We start from the raw sequence: 10,248 nt of genomic DNA, 5'->3' as shown, positions 1-10,248 counted from the left end.
CTCTCACTGCCCACTCTGCCCTGACTGCCCCTCACTGCCCTCACTGCCCTCACTGCCCACTCTGCCCTCACTGCCCCTCTCTGCCCTCACTGCTCTCACTGCCCACTCTGCCCTCACTGCCCTCACTGCCCACTCTGCCCACTCTGCCCTCACTGCCCCTCTCTGCCCTCACTGCCCTCACTGCCCACTCTGCCCTCACTGCCCCTCTCTGCCCTCACTGCTCTCACTGCCCACTCTGCCCTGACTGCCCCTCACTGCCCTCACTGCCCATTCTGCCCTCACTGCCCACTCTGCCCTCACTCTGCCAGTCAGTTTCTGTCTGCTATTCTCCTCAGGTACAGCCAGCCAATCAGCATGCTCGTCCTGTAGCCACCTCAGCTGACAGGAAGTCTGGTCTTTTGGGAGGTTTATTTCCCCATGCTCTACCACTGAGCTATACCATTCCCTCCCAGAAGTTAAGAACTGTTGTATTTGGATCTTGAAACATATGATATAATCTCTCTTGCAATAGCAACCTGCGTGGGTGAGGTGCCATCTGTGTCACAGCATGAACCTTCCCCACTGCCAATCAAACGTCAATCAAGGAAGGTCATAAAGTTTACATCATCTTATCACATGACAGTCCTCTCCTTAGTGTTCTGTGTCACCGTGTGTCATGAGTACGCATGTTCTACAGCGACTGTCATTTTAAAAGACAACCAACCATGGCAGGTAGTGAAGGCCTCCCATGCTGTGGGGATGTTGGAGGGGGTACTGATGTTGGTAACAACAACTTCTTCTTACCTTGTGCAACAGGACCTAAATGAGATTCTAGCAACGCCGCAGAACGAAAAGGAGCTTTTAAAAATGGCGGTGCCGGGGAGGAGCAGTGACAGTAATCAGATATGTCATGTATACTCGACATTGACAGTCCCACACATTTCTCTTAAAGATCCAAAACGTTATTTGTGTTCTGTTGTTGTGCGTATGGATGTGTGTGTGTGTGTGTGTGTGTGTGTGTGTAATCCTGTGTGTGTTTGATAAAGAGAGACACATACAGAGATGCCTTTGGGATGCTGTATCAGTCAGCTATCTGAACACTGCACATGGTTGTGAGGAGCTACATACTGGTTGGGTCTCATCATGCTGTATATCAAATATATTGTGGCCTTCATTTATTTTTGGGGAACTTCGGGTTTGTCGGTAAAATGCTGGTTTTACTGTACAACAATGTACTTTGTTTGGATCTATGTGTATATAACTGGTCTCCCTTTCAGATATGTTTTGTTTGTTATGACGCCTCTGCTTTAGGTAACATTGACCTACAGTATGTGACCTATGCAATGGCGAGCCTGGGTTGGCGAGATACATTAAGAGTTCTCCTCTTGCTCATTGATTCAGTGTGATAGTTTGGTTGCCTCCGTCACCTGAGAATTCTAGATTGTATTTAGTTCAGACAGAACATCACTATTGATGAACTACTGTCAACCAACCAGAAACAGGTTGGAATCCAACCTTTGGAGGTTTGTTATTTTTTACATTGACCTCCTCCATATACGAGGATGTGGATTTTAAAAAATCAGAAAAATGTCCGAAAAGTTTCCTTTTTGAAGTGCCTCTGTGCCAGTCAGCTCTGTTTCAAATCAGCGAAATTCAGGAAGTGCAAAGAATTGGAACTAGCTGCAACTATAGACAAGGTTTTGCAAGGGAATGCTTCTTATTGATCTAACATGAAAGCTTTTAAAATAGTTTGCCAAACTTAAATTAAGGAAAGATCATTTCAGTTTAAATGTAGAATTGCTGTCAATGTTGAAATTGACACCCTAACATTGGACTCTTCATGTAAGAATTTTTTGTACATATAGTTATTTATTTTCCTTTTAGAATAAATCCTAAGCACATATTAAGGTATGTTGCCTTTTTGTTGCATCTGTCATAGGTGTCCGGGCAAAAGCTATTTCTGTGAAAAATTATAAATTATTATTTTGTATGGATGTGATAAAGACCATCTTTAACGCTGTAATTTATTTGACAATTCTGCTATCATGCATTTCATCTTTGATATTTCTCCTTTATCTCATTACGATAGACTGATGTCAATTTCAACACTAAATATACCTAAATGTTTGGCTTTTTGTTTACTGGCAGTTTATCAGGTTTGTTAATGAAAACATTAGAGACCCCCGGTTGTTGTTTTGTTAGTTTGAGTTTTTAAACATTGTTTGTATTTCCTCTGATTTTACACAGTTTAATTAGTTTGACCTAGGAGAACATTTTCTCACAGACGATGCCAGTGCACGAGGCACGAGGCATCTTCACACAACGTACACAACCCTGTCCTGGGTTCTGTCTGCCTCATCACTGCCTCATCACTTTGTCTCATCACTCTGCCTCATCACTCTGCCTCATCACTCTAACCACTGAGTTCCTGTTGGGAGTGCCTCTGTTGTCTGCTTGCTGTTGCTCTTTTGCATAATAACCTTTGACTTTGATTAGCAATAGAGCGGCTGTCCTACTATTCTGTGTTCAGACGTCCTACTTGGGCTCAGCATAGTAAGTGCCAGTAAGGGTCCCTCTAGTGATCCATTTTAGTTGTATTATAATGTTGCTGGGATGTAAAGACTGAATCAGGGATATTTTCACTGATGCCCATTGTTATATTAAGCCTTCACAAATTCTTTTTTTAAATAATTTTATTGTCATTGTAAATCTCTGATGTATCATTGTCACAAATAGATTTTTATACAAAATAAAGATATTTCATTGTAAAAGGCTTTTTGAAGAGTCGATTATAATAAGGAGGGGAAAGTTGACAGGATTTTAGACTCGTAAGAACTCCCGTTGTGTTTTTTCTTTTTTTTGCCCATAAACTATGCCGATGATTTAAAACCTTGGAAATAGCGCCATCAATTGGACATCTAGACGTACTGCCACTCAAGAACCAGTAAGTGTATGACCCTCAGACGTTTGACATGCTGCTTATGATCTCTTAGCGGACATGGAAACGACGGTGTGACTCTGGGCTTTCGTGAAGTACATCAGCAATGATAGACGTTTGAAGGTTTCCAATCTTCCCACCAGCTTTCCATATAGCGCACATGAATGCAGTCAACGACTCTGCGCCCAGTAGTACCCACTGGTTTAGATAAACGTTAAACTGAGGGGGGGGGGGACATGCGACACCATAGCCTACAAGATGTAGAACCCTAGGACACCCATTGCTCTCCGGTGACAAGTGGCCTGTTTTTACACCTTCGTTCTAAATAAGGACGCAGCCTGGCAGGCATATGATCACCGACCCAATTTGGGAGCCGCCAAAGTGGCCATCATATACCCCTGTCGCTAAACGCCACCCAATGAGGTTTCCTGCCATCCTAGTTCTTACAAGCGCTGTGACAGTATTCCGTTGAACTCTCCACAGACTTGGCACTGCAGTTCCGCGCCTCTTTTTCTTGCATGCTTGCAACTTCTCCCTCTCTCCCTCAACATCCTCCGCCCTTGTGTCATTCGACGGGGCAAGCGATAAAGTCAGCATGATGTCATCTAGACAGCCTGGCAAGGTGAAATAGGGTTTTGGTGAGGGGTATTCTTCACGGCCTGCGTTGCCTATCGAGAGAGAGAGGCGCAGAGCTGCAAAACATGGTAATCACCACCGCCACAACCTCAAGCTCTGCCGTGCGCTCTCCCGTTTCTTCTCTTCTGCACCGGGGCAGTCGTCTAATGCCCAAAGCCCAGATCCGCGTTCCAAAAATAATCCTCTGCCAGCATGCCGAAGGAAGAAAAACAAGGAGAGCGGTATTTTTAGGGCCATTAATTTTGACCACGTGCCTCGAAGGTAAACCGGATGGCCATTGCGCAAAGGTTCCTCATCAGTATGTCCCACGAGGCCAGCACGCACTGGACGTTGACTGCAATTGTTCTCTTGGGGTTCCTGGTTGGGATTGTGTCATCATATCCTATTCCAAGCAGGACGAATGCAACTTTATTGGAAAAAAGATGGGAGACCCTGTTCTCCCGCTCTATACTGGGTATCTCGGGGGAGAAATCGGACCTGAACTGGGAGAGTGACTATTTGCTGGGTATCAAAAGAGTGCGAAGACTGTACTGCAACGTAGGCATCGGGTTTCACCTTCAGGTCCTCCCCGGCGGCAGGATAAACGGTGTACATAATGAAAACCAGTACAGTGAGTTACCTTACACAGATGTAACCTAATAGACAAGATAAAAAGAGGTTGTCAATAATGATCGATCTATACAAAGGCTATACCCCTATCAATTTGTATGGTATGTCATAGGTCGAGAGGGCGGCATTGAATGTCTCCTGGCTGCAGAGACGAATCTATTTAAACATTATCTATCAGGGCTACATTCTCCTTAAGATAAACCATGACATGAATGTATGTATGGACGTATTTAGACAACTTATTTTTACATGGACTACTGTTGGGGCCAATAAACACATTCTGGATGTGCACGTCTAAAATCTGCAGCTATTCGTTTTAATATGGAGAGTGCATAGATAATGTTATCAGATGGGAAATGAAATATGATGGGATTAAGACAGAACAAAGACCCGTCACCCTGCGCAGCAACCTGCAAGGTTCCACCCGCACAGCAGCAGAACGCATGTTTCACTTACAAGAACCATGTTTGATGTATTGCTTGATGCAGTAGACTGTTTTGTCATGATCTGATGTATATCCTAAAATCCTGACATCTGCTTTGTTCTCTCCTGTAGGTTTAATAGAGATCTCAACAGTAGAGCGAGGAGTGGTCAGCCTCTACGGGGTAAAGAGTGAGATGTTTGTCGCAATGAATAGCCGGGGAAGGTTATACGGAACGGTAGGTATGCACAATATTCCATTTATTGTCCTGCTATGTATTTTAATGGCTCCGAGAATAACTAAATGCACCGGTTTGATTTGATTTGCCTGTCATATTTGGGATGTGCGATGCATCTCATTCCAGCATGGGAAAAATCGTATTTTTAAAATAATGACAGCGTTTGTGTGTTAAAAAGGTTTGTATTTTGTACAGCGTCAGCCTTTTAGCGTTGCAGAGACCATATTGAAGCACTAGTCCTCTTGTCGGAATGTTGCCCATAATGATGAGGATAACAGACGCAGAATTCTGTCACGCGCTGTAATAGCCGAGCGTGTGGGAAAGCCCCTCAATTTACCAGAACCTGTCATCAGGCGCGTGTATTGTGCATTTGGCCGCATCTTAAAGACGCGTCACTTTTTTACACATTGTTTTGTCATTGAATGAAAGATGTGGGCAACTGGAAGCTGTCCGACCAAGGGTGATGACGCACAAATAGATTTTATCCAATTTTCTGGGCTTATGGTCTGATAAGTGATTGAATTAGGTCTGTGTTCTCTGACGCTATCAGCAGTTCTCCATCTTCCCAGTCAGCTGAATGTCCTGGCCCATGTTACACCTGCACTGCAGTGTTACTGCACTGTTACTGCACTGTTACTGCACTGTTACTGCACTGTTACTGCACTGTTACTGCACTGTTACTGCACTGTTACTGCATACTCTCAGCTGTTGTGTTCTTCACCTGTAAAATAATGATTTAGTCATGATCTTTCACATCATAAAAGAGGGTGATTGGCAATTGATGTTGTGTGAGAGGATAATAGGTATCCCCTATGCTCGACATTTTATATAGTATATAGTAGACGCTATAGTATGGCATTTGCATTTAAATGATTCATGGTTTTATGTAGAATTGAGGGGAATTGGCCGGCTAGACCAGATGGTGTGGCATGATTTAAACGGATCATCCACTGTTCTTGAGTTATGGAGGGAGAAAAGGCTGCACTATTGCATTATTCAGACTATAGATTATGTTATGTCCCTTCTTGCTGTATATCAGTGGAAATTAACACTATTATTTAAGCACAATTGAGTATTGGGGAAAATGTCATTTGTGAAACATTTATTTGAAAATCAAGTTGAATAATTCTCCCAAGGCATGACTGATTTAAACAGGTAGGCCATCTGAAAGTTACTAACATACCTCTTACTTTTCAGTCAAACTCGATTTTTTGGGTTGTCACATACATTATTAGCATGTCTCCTGTGTGCAACTTCCCTGTGTCAAAGGTTACTCAATCGATGAAACTGTGACTTCTTCTCCCCCTGTCTCTCTTTCTCTCTCTCTCTCTTTCTGTTCTTTGTCTTCCCAGACAGTCTTCCATGATGAGTGCAAGTTCAAGGAGACCTTGCTGCCAAACAACTACAACGCCTATGAGTCCACCATGTACCGAGGCTTCTACATCGCCCTCAGTAAACATGGCCGCCTGAAGAGGGGCAGTAAAGCCACCACTGCCATGACGGTCACACACTTCCTACCCCGAATGTGAGCAAAACTAAACAACCTGGCAATAACTCACAATATTTGCACATGTGGATTAATTCCCAGGTAATATTATTATACTATATACGCAAAATACAAAAACGGACTGCAAAAGAAAGAAATACAACTATATGTGATGATAGAATTAACTCAGTCTTTATATGTATATTTCGATAGCTTACTTTTAAACATATGGGAAATATCCTTTGCTGCTTTTGTTTTCAGTTGTTTTATGATATGAAGGGGTGGGGAGGCACTGCCAACCGTGTGTCTTGGTATCAGAGCCCACACACCCCTCTCCTCGGAGTGTTTGTGCCCTAAGCGGAGGAGCCTCGGCCCTCTCAGGAACACGTCTGGGTTTAGGAAGGGAAACCGGTAGCTTTTATTAACTCAAAGCATCACAACCCCGGATGGTAAAAAAGAAGTGTACATGATGTTTCTACAGAGCAGAATGCCTGCGTTTACTTTACTTTTCTTACTGTTATGTCCCAAACATCCCCCCCTCCCCACTTTGCTGTTGACTTGATCTGGAAGAGCAGCGTAACTAGAGCACTCACTACATGTCAGGTTTCCCTGCTTTGTGTTGAAGTGTTGGAGTAGGGGAGAGGAAGGAAGGGGGAGTCTGACATGCTTTGCATGCGAGAAACGCGGCCCTGGCTCAGGAATAGGGATGACACAACACAACCTTCAGACCCAGGGGAATGCTGCTGAATTCCCAGAGGGCCACAAGTATCCTCCGTTTATTTTCTTTCCATAATTAGATCAAGTCCCCTGAGGATCCTACTGTTTGGAAGGACTGGAGTCCCACCACGAGGCACGACCGAGGGGTCTTTACTCACAAGTCTGGCTTTTTATACGTTTTATATTTTGGAAAGAGTCAGACCAGAGGGAAATGTGTGTGTTTGTGTCTGTTTGCAGACTACTGAAACTAAGCAAAATTATTATGCTTTTGCGGTGACACAGAGCAGTTATCAGAGCGTCGTTTTTTGTTCATGATGAAGGATTGAAACCAAAACTGAAGGGAAGGTAGGTGTGCAGGTGTTTGATTATAAGCTGTATATTTCTGGATACCTACAGCAGCTTCTTTTATTCTGTTCTGGTGGCTACATTGAATAGTGCTGTTTTCATGTCAAACTGGATATGATTGTCAGCCACAAGAACTATTGTAAATATTGTTATAGATTTTTTGTTAAAGAATTGTTTACTAATTTGTAGGATTTTCAACAGCAGAGTCTGATATCTGATATTTAGATATAGTCTGATATCTGATATTTAGATATACAAGAATTGTGCGTTGACACCTATTCATCTCATTGGCATTGCTGGTGCGGTCTGTGACTTAGTTTGATGGTCTTGTCTGGGTCAAAGGTTCAATCATTTCCATCGGCTTGTATGCAGCCAACTTCAATTCGTAACTTTCTTTGCTTTTCTCTTTAGAGGCCATAGCTAGGAAAGAAGAGGAGGAGGATAATCCAAACAGGACAGAGAGAGAGAGGACACATATGGAGCTGCAAAACATGTCCAGCAGTGTTTGTTTAACCTGCTGATGAGGCAGATCGTGTTGCACAGGCCCCCTGCGTTCCCCAGTACAAACTCCTGAGGACCCCTCACCAGTCCCTCGGTCAGTTGGGGAAACAGTGAAATAGTTTTGTCTGCATCAGGCCTTGATATTCCAGAGGTACCCTCCCCTCTCCTCACATATCAACCATGTTAGTCGAAGGACAAATGGCCCGCTGGTCTCTCTCAGCCTCTGGTAGGATAGACAGTGGGGTTGCTCCCAAATTGGCTGTCTGGCTTGTATATACATTTGAATTAATGTTATTCCTTAATCCATAGAATGGGAGTGCATCTCAAATATGTTTTAGTTTGTCGCAGAATATGATTTAACTGTGGAAGATCTCCGATAGTTAACAACCGTACTGTCATTCTGGGGTCTGGAGGACCAGTTGTGTCAGCTAGCCAATAGCCCTACAGTAGCCCTGCTCATTCTAACAGGCGCTCCTTCTCTGTAGCTTAGCGTGAGAGGACAGGAAGGGCATCAGCAGCTGACTGAGATAACACATGCGGCTAGAGAACATCTCTGAATGTTTGTGCTCATCATCAATCTCTTTCTCCGTACTAGCTGCAGCAGAGATGCTATCAGATCAATTTACCTTGAGTCAGGAAGAGCAGGGCATTGTCAGGCTCTGCTAGTAACCGCTCTGCTCCATTCTGCAAGGAAGTCAAGCGGACAGCAGACAGACAGGCAGCTATGCAGGGAGGCAGACAGGCAATTATGCAGGAAAACAAGCAGGCAGACAGTCTGTTATGCAGGGAGGCAGGGCAGTCAGACAGTCAGGCAGAGAGACAGACAGTCAGGCAGGTAGCCAGGCAAGCAACAGAAACCCTTTTGGCAATGACCACATCAGCCCTTATTGAAATGAAGGCATTAGATCACTCTTGATAATGGCTTACCAAGGGTTCATGCAAGAAAGCAAGACGGTTAAGTGTTGTGCTAGGAAACAGTTGATGGAGTGCACTTCCTGTAAGTGCAATGATCAGAAACTGGGAGCGACACCAGCTTGGTACTGCCAGGATGCAGTAACACTGTGCACTGTGTAAAGCACCAGCAACACTGTTAACTCTGCTGGGTAGGCCACTATGCACTGTGTGTCTCACCACTCTTAATAATAGAGTGGTGAGAATAATATGTATTATAAATAATAATACTAACAGCAATGGATAATATCCTGATCTTCACCATGTCTTTTCTCATTGATCAATACTCATTAGATCATGTATAGGACATTCTGGAGCTCACCTGTCAGGTCAGGCTGAGTGGGGAAGTCACCTGAATGTTGCTGCTTCAGGGGCTGAAATGGCCACAACAACTGTAGAAAAGATGAATGTGAATATCTCACCCTAAGCTACCCCCCGAGATCTCAATAGAAGCCCTTCTGAAGACCCCCCCCCCCCCCTAAATGCACTGGTCTACATCTGAAAGGACTTTATAAAAGAATCATGACCATTTAGTTTATAGTTCCTATTCAACCATCCAAGATTTTTTTTCTTTTCCGTATGGGTAGGGTGAGGCGGCATGGGGAGTGATGTGGAGCTGGGCTTGTGTGTGTGGAGCTGGGCCTGTGAGTGTGTGGAGCTGGGCTTGTGTGTGTGGAGCTGGGCTTGTGAGTGTGGAGCTGGCCTTGTGTGTGTGTGGAGCTGGCCTTGTGAGTGTGTGGAGCTGGGCTTGTGTGTGTGGAGCTGGGCCTGTGAGTGTGTGGAGCTGGGCTTGTGTGTGTGTGTGTCACTGTGCCAGCAGCCTTGGTTGTTTCTCAGTTTTATATTCCTGCACTGAGGAGAGTGTGCTTCCTCTGAATATCCCCTTCTCCTTTTTTTAAACATATACCTCACCTTCTGCCTTAGTTCCAATTTATTGAAATGATTGTAAATTAGTTTGAAACAACAGACTTATCCAATCATTTGTTTCTGAAAAAACTGATGATGAAGTAAGAATACTAATATATAAAAATGGTTTTCCTTTTATTTTTGTACGTATGTGCTGTGCACAGCTCAGTCAACTGTATTCCTGAAAATAATAATAAAAATGTTTTTTAAATGGTTGTTGTGCTTTAATGTTGGCTTCAAAGTAGTACATTATTCATCTTTATTTTGGTGGACAATTGTCCTGGACTAGTTAGGCTAGTGGACCATATTGTAACTGAACTTCTTCAAACCCTGAAATGAAGAAACCCACTTGACAGGAACATGTTGCAACACAAACCTGGGGTTGCGACTCCCCACTCTGGCATGTTCTGATTACTCTTGCCTACATTCCATTTAAGCCTCTAGTCTAGTCCAATACATGAACTACGTAGCACTGGCCTGGAACAGTCTCACCCCTTTGGTTTTCTGTAGGCCTTGTCAAT

General features: G+C 43.8%; 1 protein-coding gene across 2 annotated transcripts; it reads left to right on the top strand.

Annotated features, from left to right (window-relative positions):
• The first annotated feature begins 228 nt into the window (after window positions 1-228).
• fgf6a (fibroblast growth factor 6a) lies at window positions 229-7,925 on the top strand. 2 transcript variants are annotated; one of them, XM_047034751.1, is made up of 4 exons: window positions 229-4,163; window positions 4,718-4,821; window positions 6,174-6,346; window positions 7,781-7,925. In XM_047034751.1, the coding sequence occupies exons 1-4, from the start codon at window positions 3,824-3,826 to the stop codon at window positions 7,791-7,793; spliced, it is 630 nt and encodes a 209-aa protein (XP_046890707.1). In that variant the 5' UTR covers window positions 229-3,823; the 3' UTR covers window positions 7,794-7,925. The 2 variants fall into 2 exon arrangements, with proteins under 2 accessions (XP_046890707.1, XP_046890708.1); XM_047034752.1 differs by having other exon boundaries at window positions 6,174-7,925.
• Window positions 7,926-10,248: the final 2,323 nt, after the last annotated feature.

The sequence above is a fragment of the Hypomesus transpacificus genome, chromosome 14, assembly GCF_021917145.1.
Source record: "Hypomesus transpacificus isolate Combined female chromosome 14, fHypTra1, whole genome shotgun sequence".
NCBI lineage: Eukaryota > Metazoa > Chordata > Actinopteri > Osmeriformes > Osmeridae > Hypomesus > Hypomesus transpacificus.
Note: the sequence above shows the minus strand (reverse complement) of the source record. Positions and strands in the feature narration are given on the sequence as shown.